This window comes from Bufo bufo, chromosome 11, assembly GCF_905171765.1.
Source record: "Bufo bufo chromosome 11, aBufBuf1.1, whole genome shotgun sequence".
NCBI lineage: Eukaryota > Metazoa > Chordata > Amphibia > Anura > Bufonidae > Bufo > Bufo bufo.
Window position 1 is genome coordinate 41,273,299 of NC_053399.1, and position 24,170 is coordinate 41,297,468.

The following is a 24,170-nucleotide window of genomic DNA, read 5'->3' on the forward strand; positions in this document are numbered from 1 at the left end:
CATGGTTACGCCACGCCGCAGTTTGTGGTTGTGACTCAGCTGATCATCCCCCAGTATTAGGACTGCATGGCACAGATAAGTCTCCCCGCGCTCCTCTCTCACCCTCCTTACTGTTTATTTTTGAAAGGCGAGCAAAAACTTTCCATCTGACATCCACGCTGATCAGCGTCGCCAGCACCAGCCACTCGTCATGACCGACATCTGCACAAACGTGAGTAGGGGACAATGGCGGCATCAGATCATTGACCAAAACCCAATGAAAAGTTCTGCTACTCTCTATTTTCAAGATCTCTGCTTGGTGTCAGCGACTGAGAAGATTCTTGTCTACATCTAGAGGCTAAAAACCCACTTCTCAGAGCTGATGATTTGCTACAATTGCATCTAATCTAGATATTTCCAAATTATGTCTCCATCACATTTGGTGAATACAACAACAACTATATCTATAGGTCTGCGTTCACATATGCCTATACATTGGGATACTTCCCAGCCCTCTGTGGGAGATCCTCCTAAAATACATCTCAGGGTTAAAAAGTGGTGTGAACAGAGTCTTACCTGATATATTCCAGCAACCGGATGAAAGAGACATCTGTGCTTTGAATGGACTGCATTTAAAGGGGTTGTCCCATTTTGGACATTTGGGGCATATGGCTAGGATGTCCTCCAAATGTCTGATAGGTGCGGGCCCTCCATTCATCCCTATAGAAGCTCCAAAAATAGCCAAGAGCTGGCTCAGCTATTTCTGTCAGCCCCATAAAGGTGAATGGAGCGGTGGTTGCGCTTCCCAATTATTTCAATGGAACTGCCAAAAAATGGCTGAGTGTGCCACTTGGCTATTTTCAGCGCTCCAATAGGAATGAATGGAAGGCGGCCGCACATGCGCGGTTCGCCCTCCAGCACTTTGCGGGCTCCGTTCTAAGTATAGAAAAAGGGATGGGACCCGCACCTATCAGACATTCTAGACGTCCAAGATGGGACAACCCTTTTAAATGCAGTTCATTCACAGCACAGATGTTTCTTTCATCAGGTTGCTTTAGGTTATCATTTACTGGAAGCAAGCAGAGATTTTGAAAATAGTGAGAAGGGAAATTTATCAAAACTGGTGCAAAGGAAAAATCGCTTAGTTGCCCATAGCAACCAATCAGATTCCACCTTTCATTATTCAGAGCTCCTTTGGAAAATGAAAGGTGGAATCTGATTGGTTGCTATGTGCAACTAAGCCAGTATACCAGGATTGTAATCAGGTTAAGCTTCTAATATCAGATTGGAGGGGGTCCGACACCTCAGCTTCATCCATTTACTTCAGTGGGAGCATCGCTGCAGTTACCAGCTCCGTCCGCTACACAATGGAGGGAGCTGTAGTCCTGGTGCGGACTTCCAGCACTGGAGCTACTCTGAAACAGCTGATCAGCAGGGGAGCCTGGTGTCGGACCCCTGCCGATCAGTTATTGATGGCCTATCCTGAGGAATGGGTCTGCATCCGTGATATGGCCGCAATATGAGCACGGTCTGATCCCTTAGACTAGGCATATTGCTATTAGGCTGACCTCTGGTGGTTCTTTAGCAGACAGGTTCATATTCACTAAGACTGGGCTAATTAGTATGAGCATGAAAATGTTGCATAAGTGAAAATAGTCACACATCTCCATGAAAGGGGCGGCAGTCTAAGAACTCATGCACACAACCGTATGTATTTTGCAGTCTGCAAAACACGGATCCCAAAAAAAACATGGATGATGGATCCATTGTAACAATGCATATCCTTGTCCGCAAAATGGACAAGAACAGGACATATTCTATCTTTATTGCGGAACGGCCATGCGGACACATGGAAACGGAATGCGCACAGAGTAATTTCAAGCTTTTTTGCGGACCCATTAAAGTGAATGGTTCTGCATATGGGCCGTAAAAAATAAAAAAATTTAAACCGGAAGAGACATGGAAAACAAATACGTTAGTGTGCACGAGCCCTAAAACAGCATTTTTATGCCTAAAAACAGACGCAGACACGATAATAAATCTGCCCTAGTGTTTTTTGTCACACGTTCAAATATCATGTTTTTTTTGTTGTAAGAGCTTTTGAAAAAATATTTTTCTGTAATTGTCACAAGAAAGCATCAAAACCTGAGCAGTAAAACGTGGATAAACAGTGGCGAAAATGACGTGTGAATCAGCTCTGCCTTTAAAATCAGCAACATGGGCACTTGGTACTGACTCGCAAATCACCTACCTTGCAATTTGCCAAAATAGTCAGTGGGTCAATTATTGATTTATATGAAATCAGTTGACAATCAGGTTAGTCTCCCCCCCCCAGAAATAGCTCCACTTTTGTCCATTAGGTTGGGTCTGGTATTGCAGTGCCGCCCAATTCACATAAATGGGACTGAGCTGCAATACCAGGTACAGCCTTTGAACAATAGTGGCGCTATTTCTGAAATTCTATCATATTAAATACGGTTGGTGAAACTGCCCAGAGCTGCAGTGTAAGTGACCTTATTGCCTATCTACAGTGAGCGGAGTTCCTATTTCTCCAGTGTGAAAGGTGGAGTATGCACATTTTCTTCCATTCAAGGTCTATGGGACTGATGAGGATAGCCGAGTACAGTGCTCGCCTCTCTGGTAGTCCCGTAGAGTCGGTAAGGAGCAGCATGGTGCATGCTTGACCACTGTTCCGTTCAAACAGAGGACGTGGGACCCCCATTGACCCCGGTAACAGGACACTGCATATACTTCTTGTGTTCTTGGAGTCAAAGACAGGTTAGGCGGGAGATATCTGTGACCGCCATTAGGGTGGTAACCTTTGTCTCTAGGGCTTACCTCACTGTGTCCTCCCTGGCCTTTATTTCATAACAACCTAAAAACTTAGCAAGCTAAGCCCAATATCTCACCCCTCGCTCTAAAGTCCTCGTCATAGAGGTCCAGGAAGCTGAGGTCTAGGCTGCTGTATACAGGATCCTTGCACTGAAGGACTGTGAGGTGGAAGTAAAATGTTGTCACCACGGAATATCTTTTACTAGCCAACAGGACTAATGAGACACTATAGTTGTAATGAGACTCTATAATAGAAGAAATTGGTCTTTTTGTCACATGTTCAGAGCACATACACAAAAAAAGCATCGAAAATGCTTGGTTTTATGGGGGGTTTTTATGGAAATTTTTGCTGCCGCTTTAATTTAGTATCATCTTGTACATGTATTTCATTCCGCTGGCCTATGAGAAAAGTGCAAAACTGTGCCATCAGCTTTTAGACAGAATTTTATTAAAGGGGTTTTCCAGGAGGAAAATATTATGACCTATTCTCAGGATAGGTTATCAATAACTGATCGGTGGGTGAGAATGTCCTACCGCTTCAAGTACTACATTAAGTACTAGTAAAGAGATATTGCAGCAGACTGAAGAGATTCAAGAGATACTGCAAGAGATTGGCTTAGAGTCTCCAACTGGCTCATCTGTGTTGTTTTTGCTGATCATTGATTGAGAAGAGGTAAGGAATTCGGTCAGCTGTTTGCTATTGTGCGTTTGCTAATGAGCCTAGCTCACTAAGGTGTTACATTTGTTGCTGGGGGAGGAGTTTGGGAAGGAGTGTGTGTATATATAGAGACAGACTCATTAGCTGGCCTAATTCATTAGCTGCAAGTACTAGCTTCAAGTACTACATTAAGTACTAGTAAAGAGATATTGCAGCAGACTGAAGAGATTCAAGAGATACTGCAAGAGATTGGCTTAGAGTCTCCAACTGGCTCATCTGTGTTGTTTTTGCTGATCATTGATTGAGAAGAGGTAAGGAATTCGGTCAGCTGTTTGCTATTGTGCGTTTGCTAATGAGCCTAGCTCACTAAGGTGTTACATTTGTTGCTGGGGGAGGAGTTTGGGAAGGAGTGTGTGTATATATAGAGACAGACTCATTAGCTGGCCTAATTCATTAGCTGAAAGTACTAGCTTCAAGTACTACATTAAGTACTAGTAAAGAGATATTGCAGCAGACTGAAGAGATTCAAGAGATACTGCAAGAGATTGGCTTAGAGTCTCCAACTGGCTCATCTGTGTTGTTTTTGCTGATCATTGATTGAGAAGAGGTAAGGAATTCGGTCAGCTGTTTGCTATTGTGCGTTTGCTAATGAGCCTAGCTCACTAAGGTGTTACATTTGTTGCTGGGGGAGGAGTTTGGGAAGGAGTGTGTGTATATATAGAGACAGACTCATTAGCTGGCCTAATTCATTAGCTGAAAGTACTAGCTTCAAGTACTACATTAAGTACTAGTAAAGAGATATTGCAGCAGACTGAAGAGATTCAAGAGATACTGCAAGAGATTGGCTTAGAGTCTCCAACTGGCTCATCTGTGTTGTTTTTGCTGATCATTGATTGAGAAGAGGTAAGGAATTCGGTCAGCTGTTTGCTATTGTGCGTTTGCTAATGAGCCTAGCTCACTAAGGTGTTACATTTGTTGCTGGGGGAGGAGTTTGGGAAGGAGTGTGTGTATATATAGAGACAGACTCATTAGCTGGCCTAATTCATTAGCTGAAAGTACTAGCTTCAAGTACTACATTAAGTACTAGTAAAGAGATATTGCAGCAGACTGAAGAGATTCAAGAGATACTGCAAGAGATTGGCTTAGAGTCTCCAACTGGCTCATCTGTGTTGTTTTTGCTGATCATTGATTGAGAAGAGGTAAGGAATTCGGTCAGCTGTTTGCTATTGTGCGTTTGCTAATGAGCCTAGCTCACTAAGGTGTTACATTTGTTGCTGGGGGAGGAGTTTGGGAAGGAGTGTGTGTATATATAGAGACAGACTCATTAGCTGGCCTAATTCATTAGCTGAAAGTACTAGCTTCAAGTACTACATTAAGTACTAGTAAAGAGATATTGCAGCAGACTGAAGAGATTCAAGAGATACTGCAAGAGATTGGCTTAGAGTCTCCAACTGGCTCATCTGTGTTGTTTTTGCTGATCATTGATTGAGAAGAGGTAAGGAATTCGGTCAGCTGTTTGCTATTGTGCGTTTGCTAATGAGCCTAGCTCACTAAGGTGTTACATTTGTTGCTGGGGGAGGAGTTTGGGAAGGAGTGTGTGTATATATAGAGACAGACTCATTAGCTGGCCTAATTCATTAGCTGAAAGTACTAGCTTCAAGTACTACATTAAGTACTAGTAAAGAGATATTGCAGCAGACTGAAGAGATTCAAGAGATACTGCAAGAGATTGGCTTAGAGTCTCCAACTGGCTCATCTGTGTTGTTTTTGCTGATCATTGATTGAGAAGAGGTAAGGAATTCGGTCAGCTGTTTGCTATTGTGCGTTTGCTAATGAGCCTAGCTCACTAAGGTGTTACATTTGTTGCTGGGGGAGGAGTTTGGGAAGGAGTGTGTGTATATATAGAGACAGACTCATTAGCTGGCCTAATTCATTAGCTGAAAGTACTAGCTTCAAGTACTACATTAAGTACTAGTAAAGAGATATTGCAGCAGACTGAAGAGATTCAAGAGATACTGCAAGAGATTGGCTTAGAGTCTCCAACTGGCTCATCTGTGTTGTTTTTGCTGATCATTGATTGAGAAGAGGTAAGGAATTCGGTCAGCTGTTTGCTATTGTGCGTTTGCTAATGAGCCTAGCTCACTAAGGTGTTACATTTGTTGCTGGGGGAGGAGTTTGGGAAGGAGTGTGTGTATATATAGAGACAGACTCATTAGCTGGCCTAATTCATTAGCTGAAAGTACTAGCTTCAAGTACTACATTAAGTACTAGTAAAGAGATATTGCAGCAGACTGAAGAGATTCAAGAGATACTGCAAGAGATTGGCTTAGAGTCTCCAACTGGCTCATCTGTGTTGTTTTTGCTGATCATTGATTGAGAAGAGGTAAGGAATTCGGTCAGCTGTTTGCTATTGTGCGTTTGCTAATGAGCCTAGCTCACTAAGGTGTTACATTTGTTGCTGGGGGAGGAGTTTGGGAAGGAGTGTGTGTATATATAGAGACAGACTCATTAGCTGGCCTAATTCATTAGCTGAAAGTACTAGCTTCAAGTACTACATTAAGTACTAGTAAAGAGATATTGCAGCAGACTGAAGAGATTCAAGAGATACTGCAAGAGATTGGCTTAGAGTCTCCAACTGGCTCATCTGTGTTGTTTTTGCTGATCATTGATTGAGAAGAGGTAAGGAATTCGGTCAGCTGTTTGCTATTGTGCGTTTGCTAATGAGCCTAGCTCACTAAGGTGTTACATTTGTTGCTGGGGGAGGAGTTTGGGAAGGAGTGTGTGTATATATAGAGACAGACTCATTAGCTGGCCTAATTCATTAGCTGAAAGTACTAGCTTCAAGTACTACATTAAGTACTAGTAAAGAGATATTGCAGCAGACTGAAGAGATTCAAGAGATACTGCAAGAGATTGGCTTAGAGTCTCCAACTGGCTCATCTGTGTTGTTTTTGCTGATCATTGATTGAGAAGAGGTAAGGAATTCGGTCAGCTGTTTGCTATTGTGCGTTTGCTAATGAGCCTAGCTCACTAAGGTGTTACATTTGTTGCTGGGGGAGGAGTTTGGGAAGGAGTGTGTGTATATATAGAGACAGACTCATTAGCTGGCCTAATTCATTAGCTGAAAGTACTAGCTTCAAGTACTACATTAAGTACTAGTAAAGAGATATTGCAGCAGACTGAAGAGATTCAAGAGATACTGCAAGAGATTGGCTTAGAGTCTCCAACTGGCTCATCTGTGTTGTTTTTGCTGATCATTGATTGAGAAGAGGTAAGGAATTCGGTCAGCTGTTTGCTATTGTGCGTTTGCTAATGAGCCTAGCTCACTAAGGTGTTACATTTGTTGCTGGGGGAGGAGTTTGGGAAGGAGTGTGTGTATATATAGAGACAGACTCATTAGCTGGCCTAATTCATTAGCTGAAAGTACTAGCTTCAAGTACTACATTAAGTACTAGTAAAGAGATATTGCAGCAGACTGAAGAGATTCAAGAGATACTGCAAGAGATTGGCTTAGAGTCTCCAACTGGCTCATCTGTGTTGTGTTTGCTGATCATTGATTGAGAAGAGGTAAGGAATTCGGTCAGCTGTTTGCTATTGTGCGTTTGCTAATGAGCCTAGCTCACTAAGGTGTTACATTTGTTGCTGGGGGAGGAGTTTGGGAAGGAGTGTGTGTATATATAGAGACAGACTCATTAGCTGGCCTAATTCATTAGCTGAAAGTACTAGCTTCAAGTACTACATTAAGTACAGTAAAGAGATATTGCAGGAGATAGTCAGGAGGTAGGCTGGAAGGTGGAAACAATACAAAAAAAAAAAGGTAAGATTTGTTTGATTTAAAGTTACAAATTTATTTTTTAATTTTTTTCTCCTCTTTAAAATGGCAGACTTGGTTCAGTGCAGGAATTGTTGTGCATTTATTTCATGTTCCACTCTTTGGAGATTCGGATGCTGTCAGATCTGTAGACAGTTCTCCTTACTGCAGCAGGAAATTGCATTTTTGAAAGCTGAAATATTTAAATTATCTGTTAAACAAACTCCAGCTAGGACTGCTGCAATGCCACTGCCACAGAGGACCCCCAGAAATGGCAGATGGGTTAATGTAGGTTCTGGAAGTCTTAGAGTGGTGGATAGAAGACATGTCCCACAGTCGGTGGTTCTCCATAATTCATTTGCAGCACTCTCAGAATGTAAGGACAACATGGATATGGACTCAAGCACAGAGGGTGAGAAACCATCGACTCCTATGTCTAATGTATGCAACAAAAAAGATATAGTGAAGTCTCAAAGGATGCAGCTGTTGCTGGGTGATTCAATCATAAGAAGTGTGGAGCTTAAAAAAAATGGTTTTGTGAGATGTCTCCCTGGGGCTACTGCTAGAAGAGATAGAAGACGTATTATTAATATTGTTAAGCAAGCAAAGCAGGAAGGGGACGTAGATGTTCTTGTCCATCTAGGGACAAATGACCTGGCTTGCAATGAAGTGTCAGAGGTGAAAAAATCTTTTATCACACTTGGTAATGACGTACAGGATTTTGCATCCACCATTTCATTTTCTGAAGTTCTGCCTGTGCATAATGTTCAGAATGATAGGCAGAGGCGCATAAAGGAGTTCAACATATGGCTTGGTAAATGGTGTCAAGAGCAAGGATTTGGCTTTGTTTCTCATGATAGCTCTACTTGGAATAGAAAGGAACTGTACAAAAAAGATGGTTTGCATCTTTCTCTCAAAGGAACAAATGTACTTAGTGAACAACTCCAAGAATTTGCGAAAGAGTATTTAAACTAGGAAGGGGGGGCAAAAGAGTGAAAATAAAAGAGTCCAATTGCCCCCCGAAACAATGCCAGAACAGGCCAGAAGCACTGAGGTTAAGAAATGATAAGCTCAGAGTCCTGTCTACAAATGCTCGCAGTTTAGGTAAAAAAATCAATGAACTTGGGTCAATAATGGCATCTGAGAATGTAGATTTAGTGGCTGTTACGGAGACATGGTTTAATGAAAGAAATGACTGGGACATAACCATACCAGGGTACTCTTTATACAGAAGAGACAGAGAAGGCAAGAAAGGAGGAGGAGTGGCCCTGTATGTGAAAGATAGCATTAAATCTAACCTAATACAAGTTGGTGAGGCCAACATAGAGTCAGTTTGGGTTACGTTGCAGTTTGCTAACCATGCAGTAACTCGTGTAGGTGTGATATATAGACCACCTGGTCAAGTTAAAGAACTAGATGATCTACTAGTTGAAGAAATAGCTAAAATGACAATGAAAGGAGAAGTTATCATTATGGGAGATTTCAATCTTCCAGATATAAACTGGAAAACCAAAATAGCAAGTTCTACCAGGAGTACAGATATTCTAAATTCCCTACTGGGGTTATCTCTACAACAAGTGGTTGAGGAGCCAACCCGGAGGGAGGCCATTTTGGATTTGGTATTCACAAACGGGGATTCGGTATATGATGTCATTGTAGGCGAAACCTTGGGATCTAGTGATCACCAGTCAGTGTGGTTTAATATAAGAACTGTGAAAGAGTCCCACCACACAAAAACAAAAGTTTTAGATTTTAGAAAAACAGACTTTTCAAAAATGAAATTAGTCATAAATGAGTCCTTATCAGACTGGAACGGATTACATGGAGTCCAGGAGAAATGGGACTACTTAAAAGGTGCATTATTGAAGGCAACAGAAAATTGCATTAGACTCGTCAGTAAAAGCAAAAAAAGGAGGAGACCAATGTGGTACTCAGCAGAAGTGGCCCAAATCATTAAAAATAAAAAGCTAGCATTTTGTAATTATAAAAAAAACCAGAGCAATGAAGATAAGGAAATCTACAAGATTAGGCAGAGAGAGGCCAAGCAAGTTATAAGAACTTCTAAAGCGCAGGCAGAAGAAAAACTATCTCAGTCTATGAAAAAAGGGGATAAGACATTCTTCAGATATATAAATGAAAAAAGGAAATTAAAACAAGGAATAACTAAATTAAAAACAAAGGACGGAAGGTATGTAGAAGAGAATAAAGGGCTAGCCGACTGCCTTAATGAATACTTCTGTTCAGTTTTTACAAAAGAAAAAGGAGAAGGACCTCCACTAGAAAGAATGACTATTAAATCGTTTGATGCATGTATCTTTACAGAGGAAGATGTTCTAAGTTTGCTGTCTAAGGTGAAGACAGATAAGTCACAGGGGCCTGATGAGATACACCCAAAATTATTAAAAGAGCTTAGTGGTGAGCTGGCAAAACCGTTAACAGATTTATTTAACCAATCATTAGTAACAGGAGTCGTCCCGGAAGATTGGAAATTGGCAAATGTCGTGCCCATTCACAAGAAAGGTAGTAGGGAGGAATCGAGCAACTATAGACCAGTGAGTCTGACATCAATAGTAGGCAAATTAATGGAAACCCTATTAAAGGATAGGATTGTGGAACATCTAAAATCCCATGGATTGCAAGATGAAAAACAACATGGGTTTACTTCAGGGAGATCATGTCAAACAAATCTTATAGATTTTTTTGACTGGGTGAATAAAATAATAGACGGTGGAGGTGCAGTAGACATCGCATATCTAGATTTTAGTAAGGCTTTTGACACTGTCCCACATAGAAGACTTATCAATAAACTGCAGTCATTGAGCATGGACTCCCATATTGTTGAGTGGATTAGGCAGTGGCTGAGTGACAGACAACAGAGGGTTGTAGTCAATGGAGAACACTCAAAACAAGGTAATGTTACCAGTGGGGTTCCACAGGGATCTGTACTGGGACCGATTTTATTTAATATCTTCATAAGTGATATTGCAAAAGGCCTCGCTGGTAAGGTTTGTCTTTTTGCTGATGACACAAAGATATGTAACAGGGTTGATGTTCCTGGAGGGAAACGCCAAATGGAAAAGGATTTAGGAAAACTAGAAGAATGGTCAGAACTCTGGAAACTGAAATTTAATGTGGATAAGTGCAAGATAATGCACCTGGGGCGTAAAAACCCAAGGGCAGAATATAGAATATTTGACACAGTCCTGACCTCAGTATCTGAGGAAAGGGATTTAGGAGTAATTATTTCAGAAGACTTAAAGGTGGGAAGACAATGTAATAGAGCAGCACGAAATGCCAGCAGAATGCTTGGATGTATAGGGAGAGGTATAAGCAGTAGAAAGAGTGAAGTGCTTATGCCGCTGTACAGAACACTGGTGAGACCTCACTTGGAGTATTGTGCGCAGTACTGGAGGCCATATCTCCAGAAGGATATAGATACTCTAGAGAGAGTTCAGAGAAGAGCTACTAAACTAGTACATGGATTGCAGGATAAAACTTACCAGGAAAGGTTAAAGGACCTTAATATGTATAGCTTGGAAGAAAGAAGAGACAGAGGGGATATGATAGAAACTTTTAAATACATAAAGGGAATCAACTCGGTAAAGGAAGAGAGCATATTTAAAAGAAGAAAAACTACCACAAGAGGACACAGTTTTAAATTAGAGGGGCAAAGGTTTAAAAGTAATATAAGGAAGTATTACTTTACTGAGAGAGTAGTGGATGCATGGAATAGCCTTCCTGCAGAAGTGGTAGCTGCAAATACAGTGAAGGGGTTTAAGCATGCATGGGATAGGCATAAGGCCATCCTTCATATAAGATAAAGCCAGGGGCTATCCATAGTATTCAGTATATTGGGCAGACTAGATGGGCCAAATGGTTCTTATCTGCCGACACATTCTATGTTTCTATATGTTTCTATATAGGCAAAGAAATAGTCAGAAGAAGTGGATTAAGATATGGGAGGCTTGGAAGCCCTAATCCTTCTTGCCCCCAAATTGTATGTTTCTACTATTGTTGTCTGAGTGGGATCATGGAGGGCCTTTGAGACGCATTGCAAGGGTAGGGTGGTTTGGGATATGGGTGATTACTGGGAATTGAAAATAACAGTAATTTAATATTGTAATTTTCAATGAAAAATATAATGGTGCTAAAAAAAAAAAAAAACATTGGTGGGGTTCTGATTCCCGGCACCCCCCGCCGATCAGCTGTTTGAAGAGTGTCGTGGCTGTTTTCTAGGCCAGTGATGTCACGATCATTGTTCACATGGCCTGGGTGCAGCTCAGTCCCATTCAAATGGGCCTAGGCTGCAATACCAAGCACAGCAACTATACAATGTATGGCACTGTACTTAGTAAGCTACAAGGAGGCTGCAGTGCTCACTGGAGGGCTGCAGCCTCTTCAAGATCATGGGGGTAACGGGAGTCAGATATTGATGACCTACCTTGAGGATAGGCCATCAATATTAAACTCCCGGGCAACTACTTTAAGCCAAAGCACCAAATAATTAACATGACACATACAATTACAATTATAACTATTCCCTCCTGATAAAGCTAATTCCTCAATGTATTCAAATTGAAGGGAGAAAAATATGTTGGTGCTATCAAAGGAGGGATGAAACCAGCCATGAAGATCACCATCATGGGAATTGTAGACGTCAGACCCAAGAGGTAAAAGAAAAGCACTACATTTCATATGGTAACATCTGTCTGTAGAGTTAGTACAATTTTTTTATTAGCCTGTTTTGGGCCATTGATATATACGTTTTTCTTACGGGAGGTATACAAAAAGGCAGGGGAGTTTTATAGAAAACGGGGCCCTGGGTGACTAGACAAATTAGGGCCCTCCCTCGCCATTTTTAGACAGTTTGAAAGGACTAACCAGGGTTAAAAAAAACATGGCTGCTTCTTCCAATAACAGGGCCACTTTGCCTGAGATTTCTCTGGTATTACAGTCCACTGAAGTGGATGGCGTTGAACTATGATACCTAGCACAACCTGTGGACAAATTGAGTGCTGTTTATAGTAGAAAGCAGCAATGTTTTTCTAACCCAGGTCGTCCCTTTAAATTTAAGGGCCAAAACCGCAATATACAGCCCACTAATATAATAATTCAGTCCCTAAAAAATACCACTATAATAATACAGGCTGATTTTAGCTTGCACCTGGGGTTCTCATCTTCTAGGAGCCTTAAGCAATTGATCAATATGCCACCCCTAAAATCAGCCCTGTAAAAGAAATCGGTTAAATGGGAATAGCAAAAATCAAAACTGGACCATCGTCCTATGTCTTGTAGGACAGCATATGTGGCAAAAGAGGGGGAGAGGCGCTCATTGGGTAATAATTTTTGGACAATTGGTTAAAAGAAGTTGAGCATAATCACCACCTTTTGGTGTTGTGCAAGCATAGGCACAACACTAGTGTAGACGTGTATTTAAATGGTCGCTGCTGCCGGTATCGTTCGCTCCTCACTTGTGGAGTTGCCAATCCTCCAGAGGAGTGATGAGAGACAATAAAAAGGGGTGTGGCGTAATGGGGGTCCACTGTTTGATACTTCTCGGCGCAAAAAACACGACCTCAAATGATTGGAGATTGTTCTATTTTATTAACATATAGGTGACAACGCGTTTCGGAGTTGAAAAGTACTACTTTTTCAAGTCTAAAAGGTGATCAGATTCCATAAATTAGGACAAATAATATTATGTATAAAAAAGGGACAGAAATTGTAAGATAAGGTGCACACGGATACTATATATATATATATATATATATATATATATATATATATATATATATATATATATATATATGTACACACACACACACACACACGTGTGCACCTTACCTTACTATTTCTGTCCCTTTTTTATACATAATACGTGTTGTCACCTAAATGTTAATAAAATAGAACCATCTCCAATCCTTCGAGGTCATGGTTTTTGCGCCAAGAAGTAACAGTGGACCCCCATTACTCCACACCCCTTTTATTATGTGTTGTAGGAGAAAATTATAGAAGGATTGGCCAGTAGGTGGGTTCTATTTTTGCTAATGTTGAGTTGTCTGTGCAGAAAGAAGTACTAGAAGTTACAAACCACCCACGAGTAGCCACCAGCTGAAGGAACCTTTCTAAAAAGTTGGTTGCTTCCTCTGGGAGACACAACTTTGATGGATTCTTCCCTCAGCCCATCACTATCCCATTCGTAAGACTTACTAGGGTATAAAACATGATAGTGGGGGCTCCAGGGCTCAGATCTTCATTACAAACGTTCTACAGCAGAGTTTCCTAACCAATTTCTGGAGTTTCCTTGGAACCTGCTTAGGGGTTCTCTGAAAGGCAACCAGCAGACTGCAGTTATAAGTAGTTTGGGGGTTCCTCAAAAATTGACCAGAGGATATCCTGCTGGCATGACCACAAGTGAGCAGCTGTAATATTAAAGAGATGACTTCAAAAAGTGTTCAGTTACTCTGTAGCGTCACAGAAGAAAATAGAGCATTACACAATAACCATTAAAATTAATGGGCTGTCGATGTAATACATGGATGTTCTAGATCAGTGTTCCTCAACTCAAGTCCTCAGGGCCCACCTAAAGGTCAGGTTTTCAGGATTTTCTTAGTATTCAGCAGGTGATAATTAGTTTCAATGCATCAGGATTTACCACAGGTATTCATTCTGTGGGATAGTCTCAAATCTTGACTGTTAGGTGGGCCCTGAGGATTGGAATTGGGGAACACTGTTCTAGATCGCTGACTACTAAATTAGGGTCCCCAGTGGGAGAATCTCTCTATTAATTTAACATAGTAAATAAGGCTGAAAAAGGACATTGGTTCATCCAGTTCGGCCTGTCATCCTGAAAGTTGATCCAGAGGAAGTAAAACAACCAAAAACTGAGGTAGAATTTGGTTTTCTAAACCTATGCAGATAAACAAAATGGATCATAGATAAAAACTGAGTGCAAATAATCAGGTGCATGTTCTAACCCAAGATTTCAGAGCTTCACCTACCTGTGTATAGATGGATAGCATATCAGTAATTGTTTAGTCCTTCATTTGGGGGAGCATTGATCATTGCAGTTCTGTCTACAGCTTTACAGTCAGTTTGCTGTGCAGTCCTGAAGATGCAGAGGAAGACGTGGCTCTCCTACTGACAGTCAACTTCCAAGACAGATCTATAATCCGAAATGCCAAGTTTGCAGGAATTTGGGGTGCAGAAGAGAAAAAAATTCCATATTTCCCCTTCACTCCTGGAAACAACTTTAAGGTAAGGCTCCAAACATTACTAGATATTACCTGACTAAAAGACCACTGATCTAGAGTTATGCTGCCCACATCTGAACCCTCTCCAGGTCTATGTCATTGTTCTCCAGGTCCCAGTAACAGCAGCTTGTTTATCATATCATATGACATATTCACTAAATATAAGGGAAAATATGAATATCTCATGGGATTATAGGAACATGGGTTGGGATGTTTAATTCCATGGAGAAGGAGCCAAAAATTGTGTACATTGGGCTACAGTCAATGCAGAAATTAGGTGGAGGCAAAAGGGGCAAGCTGCTGAGAAAGTGCATATAGAGGGGGGGGGGTTGACTTAGCCTTTACCAGCACATGAGCCCTATAGAACCAGATCGTTGCCATCCCCCTCATTAAACGCAAATTATACAAAACTTTAGAAAGCTCTTATAGAAAGTAACTGTCCCCTGTACCATGTCCATGTGTCTGATTTTCTCCCGGAGGCATAACAAGCTTATTGCTTTCATTCTAGATGGAGATCCTCTGTGAGCACCAACAGATGCGGGTTCTCTTAGATGGACAAGGACTCTGCGACTTCACACATCGTGTCCCACAGCTCAAAGCAGTGACGGGTCTTATGGTCACAGGAGACATTAAACTTACAAAGGTGGCATAACACTAAAGCCTGGGGCACTTGGGTTGCAGTCCCCTATCTACTTGGTACCATTCTACTACTTGCTTAGTACCAGTCTGCTATCTGGCTGGTACCATTCTACTACTCTTTTGGTACCATTTTACTACTTGCTTGGCACAAGTCCAATATCTTACTGGTGGCATTATACTATCTGATGCCAGTCCACTGTTTGCCTGGCACAATTTTACTTGCTTGGAACTTGTTCGCGGTCAGTCTAAAAGCTAAATTAACTTGGTTCATCTATGAGACATTATAGTGTCATTATAAATTACGGACCCCAGTGACGCCTAACAGACCCTATGGACTACAGTGGCTTACGGCATCCTGCCAGACAAAATGCTGCTGCCTGCTTTTTCTCAGAATCCACAACTGAGGGTCCTATGAAACCTCTGCCACTGATGTGAGCCTCATGTATTTGGTCACAAATAACAGATTAAACAGCTTTTGTGCTATTTTTGTCATCGCCATCTTGTGCTCTTTCTTTCTTCTATTTCACTCGAGTGAATGCTCAAGGTAATTATATTAATTATATTAATTATAGAAAGATTTCATAATCATAGTTGTTCCCGGCAGATAAATATTGGTGCAGCAGTAATGGCTGGCAGTATGGCTGCTGCAGGAATCACACGCCTGATGGGCTGCTGTCTTACAATACAATGTCCTTGCCATAATTTTGATGACGGCGGTTTCCTCCCTCCCAATACCAAGAATCACTGAGCACGTGAATGTATTTTCTGTCTCAGGCTTCGGTATTGCAGTAATGATGCTGCTCTCTGCTGTGTGTGAATGGATACTAGGGATACATTCACATTAGGGGGTAATGCTGTCATAATTGCAGGTCACCATTTCTACAAACATAAAAGCAGGATAAAAAGCAGGCATTTAGGCTAGGGCTACGCAACGACGTGTTGCGCAACAATTTTTATAATGATATTCTATTGTGTCGCACTGCGACATGCTGCGACTACGACACGACAGTAGCAAAAACTCCATCCAAGATGGATTTTTCTGCAACTGTCGCAGTATGTCACAGTGTGACACCATAGACTATCATTATAAAAATTGTCGCGCGACACATTTTGCAGTGTAGTTGTGCCCTATGTGTCGCGCGACACATGTCGTTGTGTAGTCCTAGCCTTACACACCGGGAGCAGCCCTGCAGTAACCAGCTTCGTCCACTACACAATGGATGGGAGCTGTGTAGTTCTGGTATCAGAGCTACTCCCGAACAGCTGATCGCTAAGATCTGAAATGATATTGATGGCCTATCCTCAGGATAGGCAATCAATATGAAAATCCTGGAAAATCCCTTTAAGCCAAGGAGCATTAAAGGAGTTTTCCAAGATTTTGATACTGTTGACCTATCCTCAGGATAGGTCATCAGTATCTGATCGGTGGGGTTCCACCAGCTGTTTTGAGAAGGCTGATGCTCCTGTGAGTGCTGCGGCCTTCTCGCAGTTTACAAAGCATCTATACATTGTATGGCGGTTGTGCTTGGTATCACAGCTCAGCCCCATTCACTTCAATGGGGCTGAGCTGCTCCTAGGCCACGTGATGGATGAACATGTCATCACTGATCTAGGGAATGCTGAGAGAAGGCCGCTGCCTTCTAAAAAAGCTGATCGGTGAGAGTCCCGGGTGTCGGACGCCCACCAACCAGATACTGATGACCTATCCTGTATCTGACGGAATGCATTTGCGGAAAAATTAGCATCATTAATAGTTTTCCATGTATTCCTATATGGTTAAACTCATAGCTAAGGAGTTAATGGAAATGTCTTCTAGTGTGGGTCTGCCTAAGGAGGTTCTAACTGACCAAGGGACCCCATTTATGTCCAAGGTCATGAGCAGGGGCGTAACGATCGCGGTCGCAGGGAGTGCGACTGCGACCGGGCCCGGCGGGGGGAGGGGGCCCGCTGAACTAACATGTAATGAAGCGCTGTGAAGGGGCCCGGCATGAAGTACAGTGACAATGCCGGGCCCCGTCAGGGCGCTCCATTACATGTTTAATATGAGGCAAGGTGGGGGAGGTTTGCGCAGAGGGGGTGGGAGGAAGAGGGAGGACGCGCGCACTCACTCACATACACTCGGCCCGGCAGTTCTTGTCACTGCCGGGCTGTCTCCAGATCATCAGTGAAGCAGGAGCTCTAGCGCTCCCTCTGCTGGCCGCACATCGGGCTGCTGGCTGTGGGAGGAGCTCTGAAGGCCCGGGAAACTGCCTTTAGTACAGCCAGCAGTGCGATGTCAGTGTGGCAGCACAACATCAGGGAAGAGGGTAAGTATGTGTTTTTTTTTTATTTTCCTAACACTGCAGACTGGGGGCAAAGGGGAAGGGGGGGGGTTGATGGGCACAACTAGAGTGAGGAGGCACAAAAGTGGGCATCTCTACTGAGGGGGCACCTAATCTGCCATAACTACTGTGAGGGGGGCACATAATCTGGCATAACCACTGTGAGGGGCACATATGTGGGCATATCTAATGTGAGGGGCACATAATCTGGCATAACCACTGTAGGGGGGCACATATCTGGCATAACTACTGTGAGGGGGGCACATATAAAGGCATAACTATGAGATGGCACATATAAAGGCATAACTACTGTGAGGGGGGCACATAATCTGGCATAACCACTGTGAGGGGCACATATGTGGGCATATTTAATGTGAGGGGCACATAATATGGCATAACCACTGTAGGGGGCACATATCTGGTCATAACTACTGTGAGGGGCACATAGTCTGGCATAACTACTGTGAGGGGGAACATATCTGGCCATATCCACTGTGAGGGGCACATATCTGGGCATAACTACTGTGAGTGGGCACATATCTGGGCATAACCACTGAGCGGGCACATATCTGGGCATATCCACTGTGAGGGGCACATATCTGGGCATATCCACTGTGAGGGGCACATATCTGGCATAAATACCGTGAGGGGGCATATATTTGGCATAACTACTGTTAGGGGGCACATATTTGGCATAACTACTGTGAGGGGCACATATCTGGGCATAACTACTGTGACAGGAACAAAGGTGGGCATAACTACTGTGAGGGGCCACAAGAAGGACATAACTTTTGTGAAGGGACCACAAGGTGGGCTTAATTACTGTGAAAGGCCACAAGATGGGCATTACTACTGTGAGGGGCCACAATGTGGACATTAGTACTGTGTGGTAGCACTTAGGGGAAATGTCCTAAATTACCCTGCTATACATTGGCATAGCTCAGTCTACCAGGCCAGCAGAGCGCCCCCAGCTGGTAGTTTCACAGGGGTAGTCACCATCCCTTCCTTATGTGATTATTCTTTTTTTTTTCTATCACCACAGGGACCTTGTTCTGGATCCAGCGGACATCACACCGACGCCAGCGACACCCTGGATGAGGTAGGACCAGATTTTATTAGGATTGGGTGAGTGTAGCCTTGCATTGGGCTCTTTCACACGAGCGGATCCCGTGTGGCTAATCTGCTGTGTGAAAGAGAGCCAAGCCCCGCTCCGGACAGCAGAGACACCGAACATGATTGATAATGCTCCATGCCTCTCTATGATCGTTTTGCTACAAAATCACGGTGACCACTTTATCTCCCTGTGATTTTTTAGTAAAAAGGTCACAGAGAGGCACGGAGCATTATCAATCGTGTTACTGCTCCGTGTCTCTGCTGTCCGGAATGGGGCTTGGCCCTCATTCACGCAGCGGACTAGCCACACGGGAAAGCCATTAGTAAGAAAATCTGCCGCTTCTTTATAAAAATCGGGGGGTAGGGGGGCCCCGATACAAAGTTTGCACTGGGGCCCATAACACTCTAGTTACGCCACTGGTCATGAGTGAGGGAACTCTGTAAGTTGCTCCACATAAAACAATTACGGACCTCTGTGTATCATCCGCAAACGGATAGCCTGGTAGAGAGGTTTAACCAGACGCTAAAAAATATGTTGAAAAGAGCGGTGTCTATGGATTGGAGGGACTGGGACCTTCTTCTGCCCTATCTCATGTTCGCAGTGCGAGAAGTGCCCCAGGCCTCTACCAGGTTCTCGCCCTTCTAACTGCTATACGGCAGACACCCTTGTGGTTTATTGGACGTCGCCAAAGAGGCGTGGGAACAACAAACCACACCGCACAAAAGTGTTGTTGAGTACGTCACCCAGATGCAGGGATGGATGGAAACAGTGTTACTTGTGGTTAGGGAGCATATGGAGGCAGCGTAGCGAGCCCAGAGTAGGGTCTATAATCGGCAGGCTTGGGTCCGAAACTTTAAACCGGGTGATCGGGTGTTGGTTCTGGTACCGACTGTAGACAGTAAGTTCCTAGCTAGGCGGCAACGGCCCTACGCGGTACTTGAAAAAATTGGAGAGGTAGATTACAAAGTACACCAGCCAGGGAGGCAGGTGTACCATGTGAATCTGCTCAAGCCATGGAAGGAAAGAAAACCTGTACGGAAGACAGCCCATGACCAGGGTTCCTAGGGGAAGCGGTTTCGGCCCCTCGGTCTGAAGCAGGGGAAGCAGCTGCCACCGTGAAAATTGCTAACAGCCTCTCCTCTAAACAGGCTCAGGAAGCCTGGACGCACGTCCGTAATCCGGCATGACATTATCACTGAGCCTCAGGCGAAAGTCCGGTTAAAACTGTACCGGGTACCCGAGGCTCGGCGACAAGCTATCACGGAGGAAGTGCAGATAATGCTCCAGCTGGGTGTCATCGAAGAGTCAAAAAGTGAGTGGGCCAGTCCGATAGTATTAATACCCAAGGCAGACGGGACATTGCGGTTCTGTAATGACTTCCGCAAACTTAATGAGGTGTCCAAGTTTGACGCGTATCCCATGCCCCGAGTGGATGAGCTTATTGAAAAGTTGGGCCAAGCCCGGTATTTTTCTGTGTTGGACCTCACCAAAGGGTACTGGCAGGTACGCTTGACGGAGGCTGCCAAAAAAAAAACGGTTTTCGTCACGCCAGAGGGGCTGTATCAGTACAAGGTATTACCCTTTGGTCTACATGGCGCTCCCACCACGTTTCAAAGGCTAATGGATATTGTACTCCGTCCACATCGTCAAAAAAGTGCTCGATAGGGTTAGAAGAGACCAAGTACCTGGGGTATGTCATTGGGCGCGGAATGATCAAACCTCAGGGGAACAAAATTGAGGCAATTAGGAATTGGCCCCGACCTGTCACTACTCGGCAAGTAGTCGTTCCTGGGTATGGTGGGGTACTATCTTTTGGGGAGAAGGTTCCGTCTGGTGACCGACCACTCCCCTCTTAAATGGATGAGCCAAGCCAAAGAGAGGAATGCTCGGGTCACCAGGTGGTTCTTATCATTGCAAAATTTTAAGTTTTCTGTGGAACACAGGGCAGGCATACACTGCGTACACTGTCTGGCAAGTGTTCACCCCCTCAGGGTTGAACAAAGGGGGGAGGTATGTAAGAAGGAACAAGGAGCCGTCATTGATGAAAGATACGTGTCACCGAGGTTCCTGGCCTCGGTGAGGTAAGAACCAGATTTTTTTTCCTGAAGTGTCAGTTCTGTAGTGCAGTCAGACACTTCAGCTGTTAGTATGGCTGTAAAGCCAATCCGGGCCGGTTCTTATTGGGAGCAGCCAAAGAGCAGGGTGGGTGGCTGTTCCCCACGGTTCCAGGCTGGAATTTGGCTGGGATATAAAAACCTAGCCAGCACGTTCAGCTGGTGTGGATTTATCCTCCATGACCGAGAAGCTGTGAAGCTGTGAGAGCCGTGTGCTGGAGGAAACAGGCCTCTAAAGCCTGCTGTGGACATCTACTGACCAGGTGAAAGTTTTGTGCACTATGGACTTTGTCTGGTGTGAACAAGCACCAAAACTGAACACAGTTACTTTTTTCTTGTTTTTCCTATTGTGTGAATAAAACACTGAACTTTGATTTACATCCTTGTTTTTGCCTCTGTACTGCGTCCACTTACCCTGCCTACTAGAGCGAATCCCCACAACGTTTAAAGGGGTTGTCTCACTTCAGCAAACCCCATTTATCATGTAGAGAAAGTGAATACAAGGCACTTACTAATGTATTGTGATTGTCCATGTTGCCTCGTTTGAATATTTTTTCCATCGCATTATACACTTTTCATTTCCACAGTTATGACCACCCTACAATCCAGCAAAGGTGGTCATGCTTGCACAATGCATGAAAAAGTGCTGTTCTATGTGCTCTCACACGGTACCAGCCACCAGAGATGCTGCCGCTTTTTCCTATGATGTGTAAGCACGGCCACCACTGCTGGACTGCAGGGTGGACGTAACCATGGAACCAAGAAGGGTAGATTGCGATGGAAAAATGAATAAAGCCAGCATCATTATTTGTCTTCAGTTAATGAAAAGTTGTCACTAGACTAATAGTTCGTGGCCCTGTCCCAAAAAAAAAAAAAACTAGCCTATACATCTAGCCTGTCCATAGACATAATAATAATAAAAAAAAAGTGTTAAAGGGCTTTTCTGGGAGCCAGCGAGTCCCACAAAGCCACCTTAATTACACAGAACACACTTGCAGGAGAAAGTTTGTAATATACTTTGTTCTAAAGTTGCGAGGAGCGTGCTCATGTGACAAAATACATTAGAAAGTGTCATGTATTAACTTGGTCTACATGATACATGCCATTTGCTGACGTGATACAACGCCTTTAAGGCTACAGACACCTGAACGTCATGTGAGCGTTTTTATTAAAAATGTTGCTTGCTTGGCTTCTGCACCTTCTATATTTCACAGTACATTGAAGGCTGCAGAAGCCTCGCCCCTGATATTCTGCCCGACTATCGGCACGGTGTGTGAGTCAAGCCCCCTGTTGGTCACTTGATTAGATGCGAGAGTGAAACCTGAGAGGCCAGCAAGAAACTACTGAATGTCTGGTCTCAAGGAAATGATGCTGGAAGACAGTAGATTACTAAAATATAGATTTTGCTAAGGGCTTACAAATATAAATTTTTTATTACACTGGAATACCCCTTTAAAGGTTGGTGGCCCTGTCCCAAAAAAAAAAACATGCCCTGGTTTTTACAATGGCTGAACGTTTGAGCCATGATCAAACTGTGCCGCCAATCAAAGCATAGCTGCGTCCTACATGAAGTAATAATCGTATCACTGAATGAGGCTAGTTTCACACCAGCGTTAAGAGATTTGGCGCAGCAATATTTGTCCAGACGATTCTCTGCATATTTACCAGGTTGAGGCCGGATCTCCGCCGGTCTCTATTCTAGGGCATTCAGGCAGCGTCGAGCAATGCTGGATCCACAGAGCCTGCCGGATCTCTGAGTGCTAGTGTGAAACTAACCTAACCCAGACATATTCAGGGTCTCAAATAGTTCCACATAACCTTAAGAGTTCCTTCACACGTGGCAGACTATGCTGCAGAAATTTCTGCAACTGAAAATTAGTTCCATTCATCTGATTCACTGGCACGTGACTTTCTGGTTGTCAGCCTGCAGTGTAAAATCTGCAGTGTGCGAAGGACCCTTAAGGGGTTGTTCCATGTCCTTGGGAGAATCATTAGGGAGACCGAGCTGATGTATAAAGACTTATTTACAGGCAATGGTCCATGGGAAACAAAGATGCTAATTAATGTGTGAAGGCACCCTAAGGGTCCATTCACACGTCTGTAGTGTATTGCGGATCCGCAATACACCCGGCCGGCACCCCCATAGATCTACCTATTCTTGTCTATACCTGTGCCATCGCTCATCCCCATGCAGGACAGCATTGTGCTGGCGGCAGATCGTGATTACACAGCACAATCTGCCACCGGCAAATCCAGATCTTTCAGCATGCTGAAAGATCTGAATTGCCCGATGAACAAGCGTTTGCTCATTCATCAGGCAATCGGAGGCAGTATCAGACTGCCCGATGACTATAACAATCGGTCATAGGAACACTTGTTAGCGATTATAGGCTCTCTGATATACCCTTTAGGAAATGTTTGCCAACTCCTTTGTGCTGCGATCTCCCTTTTCACTGAAAGAAAAGATGTGCAGAAAAAGAGTGGATATTCTAATTGTAGTGTAAAAGGACAATTCATTGCTCAAATGAAAGATTGCATGGACCTGATGAGAGAAAACATATGTCTGAGAGATTGCATGGACCTGATGATAACAAAACATATGTCTGAGAGATATTTAAAGGGGGTTCTTGATGTGCCATCAATTTCTGATCTGTGGGGATCCGACTGTTGAGACCTCCACCTGCCCTGAGAATGTACAGGTCAGCCCTATTCAAGTAAATGCAGTTGTGCATCAGTTTTTTTGTAAAGCCATTAATATATTATATGAACCCAACAGAGAGGACCATTAAAGATAGAAATCATGAAGATAAAAGACTTTGGGTGCTACCACACATTCAGGTTTTTCTTTTGGAGTTGTTAAAGCCAAAACCATAAGTAGATTTAAAAAAAACGAGAACTATTATCTTAATAAGTTATCTCCTTTTATGATCCACACCTGATTTTGGCTTCAAAAACTACATAAACAGAATCTGTTGCCTGTATACTTTTCATGATGGTTAATAAAGGCCTGCTGAACCATGCATATACACAGTCTACCATGATACAAATCATTTTGCATTTACCAACGTGTTCTCCAATTTAAACAACTCAAATTCTGGCCAAGTGTTTCCATGTATGGCTAGATTCAGACATCTTACAATCTACAGATAACCCCCATCATACGCAGACTGCAAGATCTTTTATAGGTTTGACTGCTGAAAGCACAACACACAACATATTTACTAGTTCAATAGTATCAGGCACATAAACGAGCAGCAGACTAAAGGGGGGAAGGAGTGTTGTGTGTCTTGGCAGTTGGAACCTCACCCATTAAACGGGTTGTGAAGTGCTGTAGTATTTATGACCTACCCTCAATGTCAGATTGGCGGGGGTCCGACTTCCAGCACACCTGCCAATCTGATACTGATGACTAGTGTTGAGCGAACCTGCGATTTGCAAGTTCGGCGTTG

General features: G+C 43.4%; 1 protein-coding gene across 1 annotated transcript; it reads left to right on the forward strand.

Annotated features, from left to right (window-relative positions):
• Positions 1-89: 89 nt before the first annotated feature.
• Positions 90-15,680, forward strand: LOC120981940 (galectin-related protein-like). The gene is made up of 4 exons (XM_040411749.1): positions 90-211; positions 11,862-11,950; positions 14,363-14,537; positions 15,042-15,680. Exons 1-4 carry the CDS (start codon positions 191-193, stop codon positions 15,183-15,185), a joined length of 429 nt encoding a protein of 142 aa, XP_040267683.1. The 5' UTR covers positions 90-190; the 3' UTR covers positions 15,186-15,680.
• Positions 15,681-24,170: the final 8,490 nt, after the last annotated feature.

Coding starts and splice junctions, on each gene's coding strand:
- LOC120981940 (XM_040411749.1), top strand. CDS start 191: ATGACCGACATCTGCACAAAC. Junction 212..11,861: donor TGACCGACATCTGCACAAAC/GTGAGTAGGGGA, acceptor TTCAAATTGAAG/GGAGAAAAATATGTTGGTGC. Junction 14,538..15,041: donor CTCCTGGAAACAACTTTAAG/GTAAGGCTCCAA, acceptor CTTTCATTCTAG/ATGGAGATCCTCTGTGAGCA.